This window comes from Acinonyx jubatus, chromosome B4 (genome assembly GCF_027475565.1).
Source record: "Acinonyx jubatus isolate Ajub_Pintada_27869175 chromosome B4, VMU_Ajub_asm_v1.0, whole genome shotgun sequence".
In the NCBI taxonomy this organism is placed as follows: Eukaryota; Metazoa; Chordata; class Mammalia; order Carnivora; family Felidae; genus Acinonyx; species Acinonyx jubatus.
In genome coordinates, this window is record NC_069387.1 from 62187991 (window position 1) to 62212834 (window position 24844).

The 24844-nt window shown below is 38.1% G+C and overlaps 1 protein-coding gene across 2 annotated transcripts in view; it reads right to left on the reverse strand.

The window, feature by feature from the left end:
- IPO8 (importin 8) overlaps positions 1-17689 on the reverse strand; it is an 84161-nt gene extending 66472 nt beyond the window's left edge. Inside the window, exons 1-5 of one of the 2 annotated variants that reach the window (XM_027035835.2) lie at positions 17335-17689; positions 10965-11046; positions 4406-4562; positions 1206-1364; positions 52-208 (exon numbers count right to left, since the gene is read on the reverse strand). In XM_027035835.2, coding sequence (XP_026891636.1) covers positions 52-208; positions 1206-1364; positions 4406-4562; positions 10965-11046; positions 17335-17418 — 639 coding nt within the window. In that variant the 5' untranslated portion in view covers positions 17419-17689. The other variant, XM_053226106.1, reaches the window with a different exon arrangement.
- Between the last annotated feature and the right edge of the window lie 7155 nt (positions 17690-24844).

Below are 24844 nucleotides of genomic sequence, written 5' to 3' on the forward strand. Positions count from 1 at the left end.
ATATGTCATATTTACAAGACCCTATATTTTTCTTCTGCAGTAGAAACTTACCTGAACAAGTGCATAAAAGATTTTCAGAATCTGTTTCTGTAGTAAAACAGAATAATGTGAGGAATCAGGAAGGAGCTGCATGATTTGTTGCTGAATACGAGGCAGAAATATTTGCATTGCTGCTATAAGAGGCTCTCTTTCCTCTGCTTTCTTATATCTACATGAGCAAAGACAAAAAGACAAAAAAATCATTTCCCCCCCTACAAAAGAGCTATAAATAATGAACAAAAAATATTTTTTAAACTAGATAAAGCTAACAAAACATTCCAAACACTGGCTAACATTTTGTTTGGACTGTTAGAATAAACTTGGAAGAAACTTTGAAAGACCACATCCCTGTTTTAGGCAGCGAAACTAAAATCTTTCTAGAAAGATTTAAATTGATTTAAAAGCATTCTAGACTATTTAGCAAATTTCCTAAATGAATTTTTCTACTAAATTTTCTTCATACCACAACTCTTCCTATAAAATACAAGTTGATATGCCTTTTTAAATGGACAATCCTATTATAATGTGGGGAAAAAACATTTCTTCTTATAATACGTTAAACTGAGAAGCTAAAATAGCTTGCAAACTTAGGTGTTCTTAGATCATTTCAATTGCTCACAATTTAAAATATCTTCTAAAGACTCTACAGAGTCTGAACTAACTAGTTTTTAACTATAGGACTCTGCATACCTAAGAAGGAAGCAATCCTCTTAGAAACCAGAAAGCAATGCTATTAAATGTGACACTAGTCTCCTATCTCCCAAGCAACTTTTATCGAAAAGAAGGTTACTAGCAAAGAAACTTCAACATCTTGCATCCAAAAAGTTAAATGTTTGGTTTACTTAACAATGCACTCACCTGAACACAAATGTTAAAGTACCTCTATATGAGAGTTTCCAAGGAAAGCTGTTAATAAGTGGGCCTCTGAAACTGACAAATTCAAGAAACACTGCATATCTTATCACTGCCTTAGAGATTAGCAATGTACAATAGCAGATTAAAGGTTTTTTGAATAACTGTAGTAAATAAACATGTTTGTGCTTAACCTAACATTTCCCAAACTAACCTGATTCTGCAGAACACCCATAGAGCAGATCTCTCTATGCAATTTAATCCTTTCTAAGTAACACAAGACTGGTATCTTCAGCCAACAGAAATCAACTTACTCATATGTCTTCACCAGTTGATACAGACATAATAAACTGCCAAGCCAGCTTCCACTGCTCTGTGATTGCAAGTAATAGTCTATCTTGTCGACTACCGCCGGCCAGTGACCAGGGAAATCATATTTAATGATGGCACGGAGACACATTGTTAACTGGACTCTATAAGGTGAGGGAAAAAAGTCCAAAATCTAAGTAGTTATAAATATCAGGTTTCAAACACCTCTAATAATTTTCATAACAACACTCTAACTCCTATTTACCTATATTATATAGTTACATATCTGGGGTAGGGGGAAAAAAACAACAGTCCTATAAAGGAAAACCTCCTCAGTATCTTTACTTACGAAAACAAACAAAATAGGTAATTTCCTAAAATGAATGAAAACTTTCAAACAGGATTATCCTAAATACAGCTTTGGGGAAAAACAAGAAATTAAAAATAAAAATTCATTTAAATTTTTGCCAAAAAAAAAAAAAAACAGACAACAAATCCACCTCAGCTCTGCAAAATTTTCCAGCTTTTGGTTATTATATCCTAAGGGGAAAACAAAACAAAACAAATAAAGTATTGTATAATTTCAACTGGAAAAAGTCTAAAAATAGTCAAAGTAGGTAAAACAGAGGCCGTCATAACCATGGGAAGCATCTCTGTGAGCCAAAACCTTGAAGCATCCATTATCAGTTAATAGCCAACACAGTATGCTGCTCCTATCAAAGCTTCCTGAGATAATAATTTCTTTACTTTAAGAATAAGAAACTATTAGCAGGCAATTCTTGAAGATGAAAGCTAAGAGTTATTTGCAAAGAAATGAAGAAAAAGGCAGTAAGAAAGTCATGAAACAGAATTTTCTTTAATTTTTTTTTAATGTTTTATTTATTTTTAAGAGAGAGAGACACAGAGTGTGAGTGAAGGAGAGGCAGAGAGAGAGAGACACAGAATCTGAAGCAATATCCAGGCTCTGTCAACACAGAGCTTGATGCAGGGTTTGAACCCACGAACCATGAGATCATGACCTGAGCCGAAGGTGGACGCTCAACCCACTGAGTCACCCACGTGCCCCGAGAGAATTCTCTTTAATAACACCACAAAGTTAAGTGATAAAAGATGTGACCTCATAACATTTAAGTCGGTAATTATTTCTCCAATGGGATCCCTACTGTATTGAGATTGAAAAAAAAATAAGGAAAACATTTTTCTTCTACAAACAAACAATATGTCCTTATGTGGTCATTTGCAAATGGTTAGGAAAAAAAACTGTGTGTTCAGTTGAATAGCCAATAACTAGGATTCTCTGAAATGAAACCCACAAAATAATACCTTTACTTTATGTTACAAAATCCATTTGAAAAATTTCCTTTGCAATACTCTTAAACTTTGAAAACAGTTCTTCAAAAGTGATTACAATTAAGCCTTAAGGACATAAAGCAACTGCCTCATAACAAAGATAAAAGTCTCCTCTTGCACCACCACCAGTTGTTCCTAAACAATAAATAGGTCATATTTGTGTGAAATAAAACTGAAACTTTTCATTTTTCTAAATTTCACCTTCAGGTGACCCTCCCCCATCAACCCTTTCTTATTCCAACCACACCAAGAATGGCAGTGAGCAGCCATCCTTTCTTCCATTACTGTGTGGAAAGGTCACACAATTCAGAGAGGAAATGTAAAGATCTGACAAGACACAAACACATGACAGTAGCATAGGGGAACCACTGCCAGACTGGCGTTTGGGCACCCCACTGAGAATAATGGTGATTGTCTTTAATCAATATGCCTACTTTCTCCTCTTAACAAAATAACTACACAAAGAGGAGTTCAATGTTTACTCTCCTTCCTTTTGTTCTCCTCCCACGTTTTTCACCTACTACTGCTTATGACATAATGTACATGAGACACTTGGGGATAAAACTATATCTCATCTCTTAACATTAAACAGTTTCATTCCCCTACCTCAGGTTCACCTATTTCCCTCCTCCCTTTTCAACAGAAACTTAATTACAAGCTCACATTGAAAAAAAATCTATTTTTCCTTTTTTAAAATTGCAAAATTTTTATGACCCAAGAGCTCTGCTGTGCAATAGGGGAAGCCACTAGCTCTATGTTAACACTTTAACCAAAATTAGATGAAAAATTCAATTCCTCAGTTACAGTAGCCACATTTCAAGTACTCAACAGTCATGCCATGGCTATAGATTTCCATCATCACAAAAAGGTCTCTTGGACAGTGCTGCTCTATAGCATCCAATCTGAATTTTATTTTTTTTATGTTTGTTTGTTTATTTATTCTTTTGAGAGAGAGAGTGCACACACCACAGAGGGGCAGAGAGAGAGGGAGAGAGAGAATCCCAAGCAGGCTCCATGCCATCAACCTGGAGCCCAATGCAGGGCTCAATCCCACAAATTGCGAGGTCATGACCTGAACTGAGAAATCAAGAGCTGGACGCTCAACCCACTAAGCTACCCAGTTGCCCCTCTAACCTGAATTTTAAAAACCAGGGGCTCCTGGGTGGCTCAGTGGGTTGAGCATCTGACTCTTGATTTCAACTCAGGTCATGATCTCATGGTTCATGAGTTTGAGCCCCACGTCGGGCTCTGCACTGACAGCATGGAGCCTGCTTGGGATTCTTCCTCTCTCCCCGCCCCACCCTTGCTCATGTTCTCTCTCAAATAAAAAATTTTTTTAAATAAAATAAATTTAAAAACAATAAAAAATAAAAACCAGAGCCAATCTTCTAGCTTATACCTACTCTATCCTGTCTTCTCCAAAGGAAAAGATACTTAGTTCATAAAAAATGAGTAAAAAGATAGGTAAAGTATAAAGAAAAGTGGTAGGTTAAAATTCCCAGAAGTCAATTTCCCTGTATCAGGGTGGGGGAAGTGGCAGAAACAGATAGTAAAACGTAAAGAAACCATAACTAAGAACACAGATTATTTAAATAGCAAGGATTTATATAATCTTAGGTAAGTATGATTTTTGCCTTAACTCTTTGTGGCTAATTATGGCAACTAAATCTTTTGCAAAATATTCTGAGGCAAATAATTACAAATGCAAAGACAAATAAGTAAAACAATATTTTTTGAGTGCCCACCTTCATTACTTTACCTCTTTAGAAATACGAACTTGAAGCGGATGATTAAATCCAACCTCTCCCATCCAAGTATTTTGTGCCTGCTACTAATCATATATAGTATAATGTACCTCACTAAATCTGGAGACCGAATTATTCCTTCCACAATGTTATCACGTATTTGCTGGCGATCATTTTCATGAATGTTGAATGGAAATACCGCTTCCCCTGGTGGAGGTTCTCGGTCAGGCCAGTACTGTGTCACCATGTTCTTCAAGTAAATGGCAGCTAAGATAGAGGAAAACAATGCTAATGTAGCAGTATTGAAAAGATGGCTTTAATTCAGCTTTACAGAGCATGCAAGGCTAAGCCCTTCACTGCTAAACATGATACTCAGCAAAAATGGAAAATCTTACAATTATAAATAGCAAACTGGGGAAGGGAAAATGTGTAAGAAATGTAAGTTTCTCTTTAACTCGTAAAGCAAATTTAAGCAGAAAACATTTCATTAAATCAAGCTTCTGAGTTTATATGACAGAAAAATGATCGAGGAATCAAGTATGCATCCGTAGACTAAATACCAGGTAGTCTAAATGAAACTATGTTAATGTACTTTAATATCATAAAAATCATACAGTTCATAATGCCTAATGCTGAGTTTACAACAGGTGAAATTCTACTGTCCTTCAGGTAGACTGCTTCTCCTGTTTATTTTCTTTCACTGGCTACTACTATCCTGCACATACTACCATATTTGAAATATTGCTAATTTTTGTCTAACCCTTCTAAAATAATTACCACTTATAAATACAATAATAGGGAAAAGGACATCAGCCTTCAAATATTTTTGTAAAACCTCAGGAAATTTCTCAGCTGTTTATTTCTATCAAAATACCTAATTAATCATTTTGTTCCTATTCTTTCCAGCCATCTTCAATAGTTAGCAAAACGCTTCTGAAAGAAACAAGCTGACATACTACAACAGGGTTTTGATAGGGAAAGTGAAGCTCTCTAATTACCCCAGCTGAATACTGAATGTAAATACTCACTTATAATATCATATGCTTATATATACATAATATATAATAAAGAAATGCAAACTACAAAGACGTGTAACTTTCTTCCCTTCAATTTCTCCTCTCCCTTTTTGCCCCACCATACCCTCCCTTCATCCCAGTTTTAACATAAAACTAAATTGGTTCACAGAAGCATTATAACACAAAGAATAAACCAACATGTTCTACACTGCCTATAATACAATTGAAATTTAATGAAGCCATGAACTTGACATACTATAAGCTCTTCTTTCATTAGTTTTGATTCAACAAAGGTCTGAAAAAGACAATTCCACTTAGGATTTCCATTTTTTTGGGGGGGGGGGGGGGTAAAAACAAAATTTGAGAAAGAGAGACAGAAAGGGGGGGTATGCCTTGAGTTTTTGTCTTAACTTGTTTTTAATTAGGTTACACAAGCTCTGGACTAAGCACCATCTTTTATCCCAGTCATTTATTATATTATTAGCCATAAAAATTTATAGGCTGTTGAAAAACTGAATAAGTGATCTAAGAATATGGTCCAACCTGTCAGTAGTTCAGAATGATTTTATTAGACTAATCTTTGCAAAAAGAAAATCAGCTATATATTTTTAAACATTTATTTATTTATTTTAGAGAGAGAGAGAAAGAGAGAATGCAAGCAGGGGGAGGGGCGCAGACAGACAGAGACAAAATCCCCAGCAGGCTCTGCACTGTCAGCACAGAGCCCTACATGGGGCTCAAACCCATGAACCATGAGACCATGACCTGAGCCAAAATCAAGAGTCGGACACTTAGCCACCCAGGCACCCCAAAAATCAGCTATATTATACACAAGACCAAATTTTAATCTCTACAGAACTAGCCTTGAAAATAGCACCTTTCAGACAGCAAAGATACAGACATAGTAAAATAGTGGACTTACCTATAATTTAGTCTTTAGTGCTATTAATTTTACACACAAAAAAATATTTTTATTATAGGGCTCCATACAAGATGGCCTACATAAAAGGCACACCAATTTATGTATGTTAAAATAAATCTTGGGGCGCCTGGGTGGCTCAGTGGGTTGACTATCCAACTCTCGATTTCGGCTCAGGTCATGATCCCAGGCTCATGTGATTGAGCCCCTTCTCAGGGCACCACACTGAGCATGGAGCCTGCTTAAGCTTCTCTCTCTCTCTCTCTCTCTCTCTGCCCTTCCCCACACCCTCTCTCTCCCTCAAATAAAAATTTTTAAAAATCGTAACATAAATCTTCAATTAGTTAAAACAAAATTGAACTTAATGTAATAATTTAAAAAGAGAATATTAATTTCTCTTATGGATAATCATGGATTGCTAAGAATGATGAAGGAAAAGTACCAAAGATAATTCAAACTATCAATAACCTAAAAACCTCCCTTTAATTATTTAAAGTTATCTAACCATCTGCCAGACCTAAGAAACAAAATCAAAACAAAACAAATATCATCTTAATCCAGTCATAAAGAAATTATTAAACTTTATTTTTCTGCAAAATCTCCTTACCATTCCAAGCATCTTAAGTTTGAAATTAACTTTCTAAAGCATACACACAGTTCCCTTCTCAAGCATAATGAATCACCACTTACGCCCTACGCTCTGGACCCAGACCCACAACTACACAGGTCAGTCAGTCCCAGAATGTCAAAGGGGAAAGGATGCCACTATGAACTCATGGAAGCAAAATGCTGTGCTTTTTGAGTTGACGTTTCTAAGCTTTTCTATTTTCATTGTAATTTAGTAGCCGCCCCCCCTCAGTTGAATCTGTTAATGGCTAGGAAATCAAATAAAGTGTGTAAATTATATCCAAAACAAAATCAAATAGATTCTAAGAACCAAGGAACTTCATACAAACAAGACCCATGAATTTTAATGGAAGAGTTTCTTGTAATGCTTTTGGACTGATTGGAGGCATATTCCTGGTTTTTTCTAGGTTCTGTATTTTAGAACATTAAGGTTAAACTTAAAGAATCACCTGTGAATCGCTTAGCTATAAGCTGAATTTTTATATCCTCTCCCTATCCATCTTTTAGAAATACATACAAAAAGCCAGGAGAACAAAAAGCAAGCAACTGACAGAAAACAGAAACCATGCTATTCTTTAAATGACAGTCCCCGCACCAGACACTAACAATGCTTCTTTGGGTCTAATGTAACACCCACTCCTCAACTACCACTTTTTTTTTTTAATCTTTTTTTTAAAGATTTTATTTTTAATCTTATTAATAAAGATTATTAATAAAGATTAATCTATTTATTTTAATTTTCACATCAAACATGGGGCTTGAATTCACAACCCCAAGATGAAGGGTCACAAATTTTAAATCCAAACTACTTTTCTGCTGACAGTAACTCCAAAATGTACTAAAGAAAAGACATTTCTTAACCTAAGTTTACATATATTAGAGGGTCTCCTCACAGGCAAGGAGTAAAAAACTGGAAGCAAAGTCACTTGAGAGATTCTTAATCATAACTGTACTAAATTTAAAATGGGTTCCTTTCTCTGCATATTACATGATAATATTAATAATGCTATTATGCCTCTCAATACCTCAAAAGGAAATGAGAACATCCAAATTTATTTTATTTTGCTTACCAATATCGAAATGTTACATTTTTTTTTTCCTATTTCTTCACAGTAAGGTAATATAAGGGACATTCACTAATGAGCTTGATTGATGGTAGTAAGAATATTTTAGTATTGCCCACAAACCAAAAAATCAAGAACTGAATATTCTGCAGAACTATGTCTTTCCAGTTAACACTAGCATAATTTTTTACAGTTTTCTGCAGGCTTATTTTTTTTTTTCAAAGCAAAGATCACATCATTCTTTTTTAAATGTCATGATAACACAAGTTACTTGTCTGGGTGTCACCATAAGGTTCTTAGAGCATCCTTGTATTTTAATCATAGATTAAATAGGACAGAAAATTTATAAGTAGCATTCAAATTTAGGACAGTTATAATGTAGAATTTTACACTGTGTATTTCAGATTCTATGATAAAATGGATGCTCTAGGATAGAAAATTACCTAATTAAAAAATGAACCACCAAGATAAACTCTGTCCTGTGACTAACAGATTTGAAATCTACATAAATTATGAAGAAAAATTGCCTACAAATGCCATTTACATTTTATATCAAAACTTAATTACCTAAGTTATTAAGATTCAAAGTTGCATAGAGGATATGAGGAATCTAGCATTTAATGCAGTACTGATACAAAAAGTAAGCAAAAGCAACTTGGTGAGAAGATTCAAAATTCTACATGTTGAGGAGCCTGGGTGGCTCAGTCAGTTGAACATCTGACTCTTGATTTCAGCTCAGGTCATGATCTCACGGTTCGTGAGTTCGAGCACAGCATTGGGCTTGCTGCTGTCAGCCCAGGGCCTGGAGCCTGCTTCAGATTCTGTGTCTCCCTCTCCCTCTGCCCCTCCTCTCCTCATGTTCTGTCTGTCTCTCTCTCAAAAAATAAAATAAACATTAAAAAAAAAAAAAAAAGATTTAAACTGAAGTACTCCCCCGTTCACACTCTCTCTCAAATATGAATAAACATAAATATATATATATATCAAATTGTTTAAATTAACTATAGTAGTGGGGTGCCTGGGTGGCTCAGTCAGTTAAGCATCCAACTTCAGTTCAGGTCATAATCTTACAGTTCCTGGGTTCCAGTCCCGCGTCGGGCTCTGTGCTGACAGCTCAGAGCCTGCAGCCTGCTTCCAATTCTGTGTCTCCCTCTCTCTCTGCCCCTCCCTTACTCACACTCTGTCTCTCTCAAAAATAAATAAACATTAAAAAAAAATTTTTTTTTAAAAACCAACAGTTAGTTGATCATAGGTATCAATGGGGGTGGAATTAAGGGCAATCCAATGAGTTTTTGTAATGTTTATACATCATGTAAAGAAGACATATTAAATTAACAAAATGCTTTAAGAGCTTTAAAAATACTATTTCTACAAAACTTCACAGGAACTTCACAATGGCCCAATAAATACTTATTTAGGTTATTAAAATAGGTTCCATTTAGCAAAATTTTATTTCAGAACAGCCCTATTTTATGAAACAAAGATTAAACAACTGAGAGTTATGGTTTCAAAAAATCTACACAGAAGTCTTATAAACCTTATTAAAGTAACAAATAATTGTAATGCGTATGTTTCTCTATAGGTTTTCCTTTGTTTTCTTTTTTTAATGTTTATTTATTTTTTGAGAGAGAGAGAGACAGAGCACAAGCAAGGGAGGGGCAGAGAGAGAGGGAGACACAGAATCTGAAGCAGGCTCCAGGCTCTGAGCTGTCAGCACAGAGCCCGATGTGGGGCTCAAACCCACAAACGGATCATGACGTGAGCTGAAGACAAACACTTAATGAACTGAGCCACCCAGGCTCCCCTCTACAGGAAATAATACATATTGCTGTTAAGTATTTTCCCAAAGCTAATGATTCCTTACCTTTTTCTTTGTTATGTTCAAGAAAAATTAAATACTTTCATCAGCATATGGAGTATAAACTCATCTCTATAAAACTGTTAATCTGTACTTCTACCTGAACATATGCAAAAATCAATGTTCACCTAATATTAACAATGGCCATTTCTGAGCAATGAAAATACTGGGCATTTTTTTTTTACTTTCCTCTTTGTATTTTTCTGTATTGCCCAAATTATTTACAATGAGCATATAACAATAACATAATAAAAAAAAGTCTTTTCAGATTTTTAGCATTTGTCATTTTACTCCTTTTATCTTGAAATTACTATCTTTTCAGGACTCATGACACTCCAAGGCTTTCACCAGTTTTTACTTTCTGGGCTTTAATGACCAGCTCATTAAAAAGGCAAAAAGAGGAATACACAGCATCATGGAACTACCATAAGGTCCCAGAGACTTCAAATTAAGTTTCATGTTTAAAACAAAAGTCCTGCTCCCCAAACATGTGTTTAGGATCATCTGTGCACATATTATCTCCATGATCTGACTTATGAATGAAGCTCAAACCCACATACATAAATTCATAGTCTTAAACTGTGGGACCAAAGAGTGGGCCACCAGGAATAAAAAAAAAAAAAAAAAAAAAAAAAAAAAAAAAAAAATTATGGAGATTAACCTATTAAAATTGTGAAAGCCAAGGGAAAAAATGGCAAAGTTACCAAGGAATCCACAGGTAAAAAGGAAAGAAGAAGAAGAGGCAGGGGAGATGTAAGAGCTCAGTATCTACCTCTAAGTTTCCAGGGGAAAAGGAAGTGAGTTTCTAAGCCATTAGAAATGCTTTATGTGTGGGGCACCTGGGTGGCTCAGTTGGTTGAGCGTCAGACTTTGGCTCAGGTCATGTTCTCGAGGTTTGTGAGTTTGGGCCCCACATCTGGCTCTGTGCTGACAGCCCAGAGCCTGGAGCTTGCTTCCGATTCTATGCCTCCCTCTCTCTCTCTGCCCCTCCCCCACACATACTCTGTCTCTCTCTGCCTCTCAAAAATAAAGAAAATTTAAAAAAAATTTTTTAAATAAAAAAAAAGAAATGCTTTGTGTGTACTTCCATTTTTTAAAGAAATCACAGATACTCAGAATTAAAATAAAACTCTAGTTGTACTTTTACCTATAAATAATTTTATAAAAGATAAAAAACCTACTCACCTGCCTGGCGTACTGGGAATTCCACATGGTCAGAGACTATAATCCGAAGTAAACTGGGGGCAAAATTGATAATCTTGTAGGACTGAAATTACAAAGAAATATTTATAAAATAGGGCAATACAAACAAGTAACTGTTAACACTGTAACTGAATACATTACTATGCAAATAAAAGGAAAACTTTTAAAGTGAGAGAAATTCTCCAAGGCAAAATTAAGATTACCAAAATACTTCAAATCAAAATTGTAACAAATTGATGAATAAAGGAGTAAGAACATTTTTACAGTTTTTTAACATACATTGTCAAAAATGCTCTCTAGAAACTATGTAGCAATTTACATTTTTAACATACATTGTCAAAATGCTCTCTAGAAACTATGTAGCAATTTACACTCCCTAAAGTAGAATACCCCCATCTATCCAATACAAGGATTAGCATTATCATTCTTTCAAAACTTTAACACCTTACTCTCATATCATTTCTGCTAGGTTGAAATTTTATCAACAAAAAGGTTGGCTATTTGTTTTCTTCTACAAATTGAGTATTCCCTTTATCCTTTTTTAAATAAAATATTTGTTTTATTCTTTAAAAATCCTAAGAGCTATTTGTGAATTTAAAATCTTAACCTTTTATTGCACCTATACATTCCAAGTGTTTCTTCCCAGCTTATTTGTGCTTCAATTTTGCTTGTATTATTTTTGACAAACAGAAATGTGGAAAACATGGGCTACAGAAAACAGGAGATCCAACGCAGGAAAACAGACAAGATAATGTTAATTATGGAGAGGAGAAGGTTATGGAGATTATGGAAGTTATGGAGAGGAACCAGTCCAGATTGGAATAATGTGCCTCACAAGACAGTGTTGAGAGGTATCATCGCCATCTGCCCTCTGCTGGTGGAGCATCTTTTAAACTTGACACCCAGGGGCACCTGGGTGGCTCAATTGGTTAAGCATCTGACTTGGGCTCAGGTCATGATCTCATGGTTCATGAGTTCAAGCTCCACATCAGGCTCTGAGCTGTCAGCACAGCACAGGAGCCTGCTTGGATTCTCATCCTCTCCCTCCCTCTCCCTCTCCCTCTCCCTCTCTCTCTCTCTGCCCCTCTCCTGCTCACACTCTGTCTCTCTCAAAAACAAATAAACATTAAAAAAAAGTTTTTTAATAAAAAAAATAAAATAGACTTGATGCCCAAGTGAGCCTATACTGAATGCCTGCTGCCTAGGTCCTGCTGCCTAGGTCACTTCCCACACACATGTTCTACTTTGAACTACTCCTGAGTTTGGCCATGGTGACTTTAGAAGTTAAAAAATACAGGGGCACCTGGGTAGCTCAGTTGGTTAAGCGTCCAACTTCATCTCAGGTCACGACCTCACAGTTCATGAATGTGAGCCCCACATAGGGCTCTGTGCTGACAGCTCAGAGCCTGGAGACTGCTTCAGATTCTGTGTCTCCCTCTCTCCCTGCCCCTCCCCTGCTTGCTCTCTCTCTCAAAAATAAATAAGCATTAAAAAAATTTTTTAAAAAAAGTTAAAAAGCACAGAGCAGCCCATTCCTTCTGACCATATTCCCTCCAGATGTCTACTACCTGGACCATGTTACCACCGTGCCACACTCCCAGAGCTTACAATTGGCCTTGCCCACAGACATTCCCAGAAAGGACTCAAATTCTCAGTGAGGCTAAAGCTGACAATGATGCAGAGAATCTGTTCAGTTTACCTTCTCCCAGGAGCCTGGATCTATGGTGGCATCCCTTTCAATATACTGTTAGGTTTATGTATGCCACTCAACTTATTAATTTATCACCTTTCTTATTCATTTATTCATAATAGCATTTATTAAGATAAGGATTTGACTAAAAAATCTGGAGAAAACCCGCATCTTTAAAATATCAATCCTTTCCATCCAAGAACATTATGCTTTCCAAATCTTTCTATAAAATTTTGAATTATCTTATAATTGTTCTCCTTTTTATCCTGTATAAATCTCAGAATCTTCAATCTGTTGTATATAAAGTAAATTCTCGGGGAGCCTGGGTGGCGCAGTCGGTTAAGCGTCCGACTTCAGCCAGGTCACGATCTCATGGCTTGTGAGTTCGAGCCCCACATCGGGCTCTGTGCTGACAGCTCAGAGCCTGGAGCCTGTTTCCGATTCTGTGTCTCCCTCTCTCTCTGCCCCTTCCCCGTTCATGCTCTGTCTCTCTCTGTCCCAAAAAATAAATAAAAAACGTTGAAAAAAAATTTTAAAAAAAAAGTAAATTCTCTTTCATTTACCATTGAAACCACCATTTTAAAGTAGTTTTTAAGAAAATAGATTTCTTTTAACAGCAGTTTACAGGAGTCAAAATTAATACAGATTTAACCCAATCTAACCTATGTTTACATTCTTATTAAACAACTCATGTTTATGATAATGAAAGATCCTTTAGTGAATCAAGATTAAAACTCTACTTGAGACAGCTGGGTGGCTCAGTCGGTTAAGTGTCTGACTTCAGCTCAGGTCATGATCTCACAGTTTGTGGGTTTGAGCCTGGCATCATGCTCTGTTGCTAACAGCTCAGCCTAGAGCCTGTTTCAGATTCTGCGTCTCCCTCTCTCTCTACCCCTCCCCCACTCACACTCTCTCTCTTTCAAAAATAAACATAAAAAATTAAAAAAAAAAAAAAACTCTACAGTTTTACATGCCTGGGTGGCTTGGTTGTGTAAGTGGCCAACTCTTAATTTCAGCTCAGGTCATGATCTCACAGTTCAAGAGAGCGAGCTCCACACTGGGCTCTGCACAGACGATGTGGCGCCTGCTTGAGATTCTCTCACTCTCTCTCTCTGCCCCTACCCTACTTGTACGCTCATCTCTCTGTCTCTCTCTCTCTCAAAATGAATAAAAAGAAAACAAAAAAACAAACATCTATAGTTCTAATCCATACAGTTAGATACTTAATATATAAAGTACGAAATCTTTACACTTGATTAATGGTATCTATTTAAGAAGACTTATTGTGGAGATTGCTTTTATCTCAACACTATTGCCTTTATACACATTTTGGAACTCCTCTTTTTGCAAATGCTTGCCATTTCAATGAACTTGTACAACTTTTTCTCTTCTCCCTTCAGCCCTGATTCAGCCTACGTTAATCTGGCCAGCTAAAACATTCAAGGGTAAATTCAGATAGAGTCTCATACTACTTTCTTCACAAATATTTCTCCCATTTCTTTTTCCACCTTGGGCTTCAAGTTTCTAAGAAAAAAAAATTTCTTGATATTTACTTTGTATCTGTGAAGCTTTCTGAAAACAAAAGTTTGCTTACTGGGGCACCTGGGTAGTGCAGTCAGTTAAGCCTGATCTCAGGTCAGGTCATGATCTCATGGTTCATGAGTTCAAGCCCTGCATCCGGCTCTCTGCTGTCAGCACAGAGCCTGCTTCAGGTCCTCTATCTCCCTCCCACCTCCGTCCCTCCCCTGTTCATGCTCTCTCTCTCAAAAATAAATAAGCATTTAAATAATTAAATAAATAGATATGTAAACAGATAGATAGATAGATAGATAGATAGATAAATAAGAGTTTGCTTACTTACCTAAATTCTGCATCTGATGAGAACTCATTTAAAGCAACGATCTGATGTTTCCCATTCTCTGTCTCACTGTTCCCACTACATTAACTTTTCTAGTCCTCCAACATCCAAGTTGAAGTCCTTTACTGGACTTGCTCTTCCCTCTGTTGCCTTCCCAGTCCTTCAGTTGCTTCACTCCTTCACAACATCTAGGTCTCTACTCAGGAGAATGACCACCCTATTTGTACACCCCAACACTGCCTCTCCAGGACTTTATTATCTATAGCACTAATGACCTGAAATTATATTATTTACTTGTCTGTAAACCCCACTAGAATGCAACCTCCGTGAAAGCAGAGCCTTGTATTAGTGCCTGCATTATAACTCAATAAATATGTTATTCATATAAGCAATCTCTCTTAAAGGGCAACAGAAATGATATAGATAGATGCACGGAAAAGCGGGGATTCCAAAGCTTGGCAATGAAAGTAATTATCTTTATTTCCCTATTAAGGCCATGTGGAGAATGCTTTTTTAGAAAAAGATACTTTTCTATATGAGTTACTGAAGCAAGATATCTACCCATTTCTACTTTCCTTTGCTGCTGCTAAAGGGACTTCTGGGTCTAGAGACAAGGAGGAATATATTCAGGATGCATTCTTAATATCATGAGAGAAAATGAAAATCCATTTTCCCATATATACAACATCATACACGGCAATCAAGAAACCAGTCACTGGTAACAGATATATGTTGGCTACAGAAAAATATAGCTTCAAACAAGAATTTACCCTTCAGAACACAGGCTGTTGTTTTGAAACTGCCTACTCTTCTACCTAACAATTGACAAATCATCAATACACTGCTCCCATTTCCTCAGCCTATTTGCTGAGGGGGGACCTAGACTAAAATAAATGAACTGGACCCGAATCACTTATGGTAGATGACCCACCCATTTATCCAACAAAGCAAGATGTTACAGTGGCGATAAAGAATAAGCATACAAAACCCAACATTATAACCATATTTTACTATAAGGTTATGCAACATTATACTTGTCTTCTACTTACAGACAATTCAAAACAAAACACAACTCAGAGCATATTACAATCCAAAGCATTACACAAAATATAAATACTAAACGAGTGGCACAGCAATAAGCTAGTTTTAGAAGTTGCAGAGGAAATTATGGTCTGTGATGAAATGGGTGGATATGGGGCAGGGCAGAGTCAGGACGAAATGGTTTTGGATTGAAATACCATGAAGAAAAATGCAGAACTGGGCCGCAAGTGTCTCTCCTAGTTCTGCAGGCTTTCCCACCAACCTTCTCCTTCTATACAGTCTGCACTTAAATACTGATGAATCAGAAACAAAGCAAGGATAGGCTAACAGAGGCAGGAAGGTATAACATGACATCAATGATACGATCCCTACTGACACTATCAAAATAACATCTGGCCTCATTGTGAAGAGAAGGGGGTCACAAACAGGCCAACTCCCCTGTTCATACTAGTAGACTGCAAGTTCAGCTCTTGCTTTGTTCCTTCTAACCAACCCCTGGATTGCTAGTCTTCTGGCCAATCAACATATAGTACCTCTACTCTGCAAAGCCTGGGACAGGTACTGACTTTAACTTTCCACTAGTGAGCAAGAGTCCTTTTCTTTTTGAGGTACTAACACATTCTTTTAGGCTTCAGTTTAACTCAACCAGTGTTTTCACTCTCCCTTTTATCTCTTCAGAATCCTGAATTCACACTTACTCCAAGCACCACTCAGATTTCCCACTGGATTTCAAAGATTCAAAACACACAGCTGCACTTTGAAGTCAATTCCAACCAGGGCAAACTTGAGAGAACTCCTACAGAAACTTTTACTTAAGTTGCTCTCAAACTTCAGGAAGCACAGAATCACCTAGCCAGCTAATTAAAACATAATTAGGCCCCACCCCAGAGTTTCTGATTCTCTAAATGTGAAGCCCCATAACTTCCATTTCCAACAAGTTCCCAGGTGATGTTTATTCCTTTACATTTTAAAGAGTACCCCCAAAATCAACCAGCTGTCACTCTTAATTCGTGAGAGGTCTATCATTATTTACAGGTGAGGAGGGAAAACATAAGGTAGATTTTGGGATCATTACAATTTCTAAATGTCAGTGGTAACGCTGGAACAAGATCAGGGCTAGTAAGAACAGAGAAGATAAAAGAAAGTCTTACACATTTTAGCGTTTATAAGACATCCCTCCAAACACAAATTACTCGACGTGTCTTTTGTAAAGTAGTACCACCATGAAAATTGCCTGTTGTTCCCCCAGCCCTCTCCCGGCAGCGTTTCCCAGCAGTCCAACAAAACTCTGCCAATCAGTGTCAAAAACAGTCCTACCAAGCCCACAGAAGCAGGCGCTGGGCAGGGTTTCCCACCGCAACACCTAAAAAGGGCTGGTCTGGAGTAAAGCCGAACTCAGATTTGAATTTTAAGTGAATTTTCCCACCCGTGTCCCTAAATCAGCGAACTTAAGGAAATCACACCCTGCAAACACTAGCAAAGCTTGCCAAAGCCTCTTTCTCCGGACCAAACGGGCTAAACAAACTGCACCGTGGAAGGAAAATGACACGAAAAGATGCAAAGGTGGCCAACAGGTGCGCGAGTTGTTCAGAAAAGATCCAGGGAGTGCCGCTAAACTGGACCCCGGGGCGGGGGGCGAGCCGGGCCGAGACCAGCGCCAGGGTCCGAAGCCCCCGTTGGGGTGGAGATCAGGGGCGCCGAGGAGGGAAAGCCGGGCGAGACCGCGGGGGGTGCCAGGGGGGCGCCGCAGGCCCGCTCCTCACCTGGTTGAGCTCATTCTCAGCTGCAATTCGCAGCTTCGGGTCGATGGTGCCCTTCAGCGCCTGGATGATTCGGTTGAGGTCCATCTCCCCGGGTGGGGGCTCCGCGGCCCCCGGACCAGTAGGCCAGACTGCAGCTTTAGTTTTTCTTTTGACCCACTCAGCCTCCTCCTCCGCGACCCCTGGACTACCTCACTCCCCACCCCCCGCCACCGTCGCCACCTGCAGCCACTTGCTGCGCCACTCTGACTCCGCGCCCCCTGTCCTCCCTTTCTACCCCCCACAACTCGCTCTCCATTCACCCTTTTACGACAGCCGGTGGGAGGCGGGAGAAGGGAGAAGAGGAAGCGGCGCTTCCTTTACGGCGGCCTCTTCCCCAGGGCGTGATTCTATGGCCGCTCCCACAGGCGGCCTCCATGCTGTTGTACGAAAAAACAGTAGTGGCTTCTCTCCGGGAGGGAAACGGCACTTACTGTCTCCGGCAGGCGGCCGCCATGCTGCCTTACGGAAAACAGTCTGCCGCTTCCCAGATGAGGAAACCAGCGGGCTCGGTGTCTCTTTACAGCTGCTTCGTAATTAAGCATATACAGATGGAATGGCACTTTTTCTTAGTACGAAAACTGGGCATCACAACTGAACCTGTTCCAGGGCAGACTTGTTGGGACCTTAAGATCATCTAGCCCACACGAGGACAGGGTTCCCTTGGTTTGTAGAAACCATCATTCATTCATTCATTCATTCACTCACTGAACATTTGTTAAACATATGTTTTTGAACCAGAGTACTGAGATATTTAGGTACCACATTACAACAAGATGAATGAGATGCAGGTTATTATGAAGGAAATTACAATCTGATAGAAGAGACAGATGTACAAACATTTGAAGTAATTGGAAATAAAGAGATCTGAGAAACTATGTGCCTGAGGGTTTCTGAAAAATGTCCTACCTTCTCAGAAAAGTAGTAAAAGGCAAGAAGGGTTATACAATTTCCACCCACTGTGGCCATACTTGACCTGATAAATTCAATGGCATAGTGGGTGGCGATATGTCTCTAACTGCTTCCAGTTTTTGCCCTTCTTTAATCCATTCTCCACACTGCCATCAGAGCATTTCTTAAAGATTAATACTGTCATGTCCCTTCCTTGATGATTTCCATCAATTTCAAGATAAAATATAAACTCCTTACCACTCCAGGGTCTTAGGAAACCTAGTGCCTTTCAACTGTTCCAACCCTCAAGACTCTTCTCAAATTCCCTACCTTGTCTCATAGAGCCCTGCAAAGATGAGCAAAGCCATCAGGCTCAACTCACTCAAACATAAATTAATCTCTGCTTACCCCTCTTCACATCCTTACCTCCAATACAAATCCAATCCTTTCCCATCTCTTCTGGGAACTTGCTCCATAAGTTTCTCTCTTTTCTATAGATTTTTCATTAAAATAAACGTTTAGTATTAGTACATGCCTGCACTTGACAATTTTGTAAAACTTTTTCTTATATTTTCAACCCCTTTCTCTCCACGGATTCAACCTCAGCCTAAAAATATCTCCCCAGGTTAAAAGACAATCTTTCTCCAGTAATGCTCTCTAATTATTATTCATTCTTTTTCATTTTTCATTCCAAAGAATGGTCTTCACTTCTTGTCTCTATTTCCTTACTTTCCACTCATGCTTCAATCAGCCATCCCCAGGCTTCTGACCTCATTTCCCCCACTGAAACTGCCAAGCAAAAATCAACACTGATCCTTTAGATACCAAATGCAAGAGACATTTTCAGTTCTTTTCCTAAACGTCTCTTTCTTTGGTATCTGGCACTATATTACGTGCCCTTCTTCTTCTTTTTTATATGTTTCCTTATTTTCTCTTAAAGAATATATTTGTAATGTTTTGATTACTGACTTGATCACCCAACTGTTAAACACTGGTGCTTCTCAGGACTCTGTCTTCAGCCCTCTTTGTCTTCAACCTATTCTGCTTTTGTCATTTCATCCACTTATATGCTTATATCCACAAAACTGCTCCTAACCAAAATCTCTTTTCTTAAACTAGATATTGCAAATACCTACCATGTTTCTACCCAGATATACCCAAATCCTTTAAGGCACATGTCTAAAACTGAACTCTGGTAGCACTGAAGATGGTTTGGAGTAGGGGGAGACTTGATGCAGTCATTTCAATAGCATAAGAAGAGAGAAAAGACTTTTAAAAAATGCTGGCAAGGATGCAGAGAAACTGGATCACTCATATGTTGTTGGTGGGGTTTAAAAGGATAGCACCTCTCAGAAAACAGTGGTCAAACAAACTGGCACACCTATACCATGAAATACTACTGAGCAATAAAAAGGAATGATACATTTAACAACCAGGATGGACCTTTGGAGAAGTGAAAAAAGCCAATTCCAAAAGGTTACATACTATCTGATTCCATTTATATAACTTTTTAAATATAACATTCTTAAAATAACAAATTACAGAAAGAACAGATCAGTGGTTGTGAGGGCTTAAATGGGGCTGGGGACAAAAGGGAAGTGGGCATTATTATAAAAGGGCAACATGAGGGATCCTTCTGGTGATGGATATGTTCTTATCTCCGCTGTACCAATCTCAATATCCTGGTTGTAATATTGTATCATCGTTTTGCAAGATGTTACCATGGAGGAAATTAAAGGGTACACAGGCTCCATCTGTATTATTTCTTATAACTGCATGAGAATCTACAATTATCTCAAATAAAAAATTTGACAAAATACATAATTAAAGAGAATTGATGCTCCCATTAAACCTCTGCAGACATTGGAAAGACTCAGTGAAGATAAATTACTAAAAAACAATGTTGTCAAATTAGCAGTGTCTAAGGCAACAGGAAAAAAACAACATAAGTATCTATGATTCTGCTCTCAGATTTCTTCACAAGTATTTTAAAATAGCTTTCCCTAAACTATAACTCATATTTAAATTCTATATGGCTCATTGTTTATGAGTCCCTTTTTTTATTACTTTACATGAGAGGATGTCTTTATTTCTTGATACACTCACATTATTTATGGTAGAATTTGAGCCAGCTATATTGTCTTGGACCATCATGGTTTGCATATGCCTCTCCTCTTTGTACCTCTGTTTCCTCATCTGCTTCCAAGAGCTGTTGTGAAGACTAAATGAAATAGGCACGTTGCCTATGGTACATGCTCAGTATTAACTATCTTTGTATTCTATTTAAAAGAGAGGAGAGACCTTGTTCAACCTTTGTTGAAAGAGACATAGTGAGACCTAGTCTCACACTATGCATGGTACATAAAAAGTAATCGATAAATGGTTGAACGAATAAGTAAATGCATGTGAGAGAGGTAAGGGTTCTGAAACGGGATATCTACAATAGAAATTAAGAAAGTAAGACAGATATGAGACATTTCACAGGTTGAATCAACAGGAATTTGTGACTTACACAACATATAAAGTAACAGTGGGAAGGCAAGAGTGATTCTGAAGTTTCAAGCTTTGATGACCTATGGAAGTCATTAACCAGGGAAAACAGGAGTATTCAGTTTTGGAGAGAAGATCAGTTTGCCTTTCAACATGTTGAACTAGAAGCGCTTATGAGTTCTACAGCTAGAGGTTTCCAGTGACAACTGGAAATTCACATCTAGCTCTCCCTAAAGAGCTGGGTGAGGAGGTAGGAAACTATGGCAGGGATTAGAGGAAGGAATGCAGGGATGCTGTTAGAGAACTAGGAATCATCTGTCTATATAGGTTACTTGGCACAGAAACATGGACATGACCCAAGAAATACAGCATAGAGAATCACTGGCATGATTACAACTCAAATTACAGGAAGTAGTTTTTACTCCAAGCACTGCCACTGTAGCCTTTGAGATTTAATATATTTAGTCCTCAAAATGGAATATCACACAGCTGTCCTCCCCATCTGCTGGTCTATGTTAGTAGACTTGAATCTAGTCCATACCGTAAAGAGAAAATGGGAGTAAAAACTCAACACACAAAAATCCTGATCTGTAAGTTTAATAATACATCTTTTAAACCATGATAATCTGTAAGTGAATACCTCTACCCCAAAAGTATCTACAATGGCATGGTTCTACATCATAGCATCTGAAATATATGCAAGAGTATATACACACATTTTCTAAATATAAGACCCTTAGTATTTGGGTAATAAAAGTCAATGACAGTCTCCTTTAAAAGTCACATGTAACCAAAGGTCCTAAATGGACTTTTCTAAAAGAATGTGACAGACCTCTCAGTTTTAAAAATAAAAAATCAGGGGAGCCTGGCTCAGTCGGTTAAGCATCTGACTCTTGATTTCGGCTCAGGTCATGATCTCACAGTTTGTGAGATCAAGCCCCACATTGTCAGGCTTTGCACTGACAGCAAGGAGAGCATGCTTAGGATTCTCTCTCTCTCTCTCTCTCTGCCCTTCCTCCTGCTCGCTTGCTTTCTCTTTCTCTCTCAAAATAAATACACATAAAAAATAAATTTTAAAAATAAAAATAAGAAATCGGTGATAAATAAGCTAAAGCAATAAGGGATTAGGAAATTTCTCAAAGAAGCCAGAAACTTCCTTCTCCAAGAGACTGAAACAGTAGTGGTATGGGGAGGGATAAAGGCTAAAGATAGTAGTATTAACTAGAACTAAAGAAGAAATATTTAGTTTCAAATCAGGCATTTTTCTCAAAATGTCATTTCTTTATTTCCTCAGGCTTTCCACATTTCACACTGGAAAAGGAGTCATCCTGTCTCAGCTTCAGAACCTACTGGAGTTACAACTTAGGACAGTCTCAACTGAGTCCAGTTTATCCGGTTCACAAAGTGTTTAATTAATTATAGCAAAACTGAGTAGTGCACCCAAAACGTGTGAGTTCAAAATGATGGGTAAAATATGGTAAAAGCAATAGCACCTGAGAACTGAAGACAAGGAAAAAATACTGTAGAAATTCTAGGCTGGGGCGCCTGGGTAGCTCAGCCAGCTAGGTGTCCAACTTCAGCTCAGGTCATGATCTCACGGTCCGTGAGTTCGAGCCCCACATCGCACTCTGTGCTGACAGTTCAGAGCCTGGAGCCTGCTTTGGATTCTGTGTCTCCCTCTCTCTCTGCCCCTCTTCCGCTTGCACTCTGCCTCTCTCTCTCTCTCTCTCTCACAGTCAAAAATAAATAAACATTTTGAAAAAAGAAAAAAGAAAATGAATTTGGACTTGAGAGAGCAAAGTCTGGCCCCAGCACTTCGGCTAGTGGCCTTAGAAAGTCAATCTCCAAAAGACTCAATCTTCTTATCCCAAAGCAGTATCTACCTCACCAGGGCCACTGTGAAGATCCAATAATATCATACATGAGGTAAATGCAAATATTAGTGGAAAGTGAAGGTAGTTAGGTTTTTACAGTAAAACTCTTCCATGTGCTGCCCCGGGCTTAATGATATAAAAACAAACCCTCAACTTCTATCCAAGACAAGGTGGTATAAGAACCATGAAACCTACCACTTTTTAACAGGGGCTTCTGGGTGGCTCAGTTGGTTAAGCATCCAACTCTTAATTTCTGCTCAGGTCATGACTTCATGGCTCATGGGTTCAAGTCCCCACTTCAGGTTCTGCATGCTAAGAGTGCAGAGCCTGCTTAGGATTCTCTTTCTTAGTCTCTCTCTGCCCCTCTCCCACTCACACTCTCTCAAACTTTAAAAAAAATTTTTAACAAGTGATATGTATATTTCAAACTCTACAGCAAGGTTCAGAATGAAAAGTAAAAGTCTTCTTCCCTCTTACAACCCCCTTTCCTTAGAGGCAACATTATTAAATTTCTTGTACATACTACCAGAAAAACTGATCCAAGTAATCATACATACATTCTTTTGGAAATGTTTACAGGAACAATATTGCACTCCATAACTTCCCTACTGGCGGGCATCTAGGTTGTTTCTCCAGATTTTGCTTTAATCGTTCATACTACACAGAATATCTATAGACATGTACCATGGCATAATTCCAAAACTATCTGTAAGATTCCAACAGTGGAATTTCTGGGTCAAAAAGTATATGCTTTCTTATCTTGAAAGCTATTGCCAAGTTACTCTCCCAAAATACCAATTTTATTCCCATCTATAGTGTGAGTGTCCATTTCCCCAAATGCTTGCCAAAATATGCCCTTCAAAACTTTATGTATGCTTATTTCTCTGTGTATGTTTGTACAAACTGCCTCTCCACACATGTTGCCCTTTTTGGGGGGCCATCTTTTTCTTGATTTCCTCTGATTGCAGGTGGTCATTTGTCTTTTGACATTATTTCCACCAAACAGAAGTTTTGGAGAATAAATTCTATGTGTAAAATTTGTTCATCTTTTATGGCTTCTGGGTTTTGTGTCCCATTTAGAAAGCTCTTCATTCTCCCACATTAGTGCCCCCATCCTCCGCTCCAAATCACACTACCATGAAGCCCAAAGTCAACTAGTCCCACCACTGTATTCAAAGCTTCCAATTAAATTTTTGGTGCCCCACTCTTAAATATGAACAGTCAACCAATTATCACAAGGTTCTAAGCAAATATAACAACACAGGTAAGAAACTAGAACCAACAGAAAAAGCGTAGGGAATAAACTACACAGGGAAGAAAACTTTATCCTTAGAGTTAGAAAATAATGCAATCGTGAAACAAGAACAGAATACATACATGTAAGGAACATCCAGATAAAAGAAGTGTACTTATAAATTTTAAATGTAGCAGAAATTTAAAACTCTGTGAACAGATAGGAAGATAAAATCAAGGAAATTTCCCAGAAAGTGAAACTTGAGAGACAAAAGATAAGAAGATTAAAGAACTGGTCCAAGGAGGTCTAGCTTTTTTTTTTTTTTAATGTTTATATATTTTTGACAGAGAGAGAGAGAGAGAGAGAGAGAGAGAGCGAGCAAGTGAGCATGAGCGGGGGAGGGGCAGAGAGAGAGAGAGAGAGAGAGACACAGAATCCAAAGCAAGCTCCAGGTTCTGAGCTGTCAGCACAGAGCCCAATGCGTGGCTCAAACTCACAGACCACGAGATCATGATCTGAGCCGAAGTCAGACACTCAACTGACTGAGCCACCCAGGTGCCCCAAGGAGGTCTAGCTTCTATAGTTAAGAGTTCCAGATGTAAAACAGGAAAAAAAAAAAGTGTAACAGAATCAAAGAAATAATTCGAGATTCTCCTTTGACAATATTTATAATAGCCAAGATGCAGAAGCAATCTAAGTACCCACTGATAGAGTAATAGACATATAAGTGATGTGTATATATACCATGGAATATTACTCAGCCATAAAAAGGATGAAATCTTGCCATTTGCAACAACATGGATGAACCTAGAAGGCACTATGCTAAGTGGCATAAGTCAGAGAAAGACAAATACCATATGATTGCAATTATATGTGGAAATCTAAAAAACAAAATGAAAACAGAAACAGACCCATAAATACAGAGAACTGGTGGTTGCCTGAGGGGAGGGAGTGGGAGGATCAAAGAAACGAGTGAAAGAGAGTG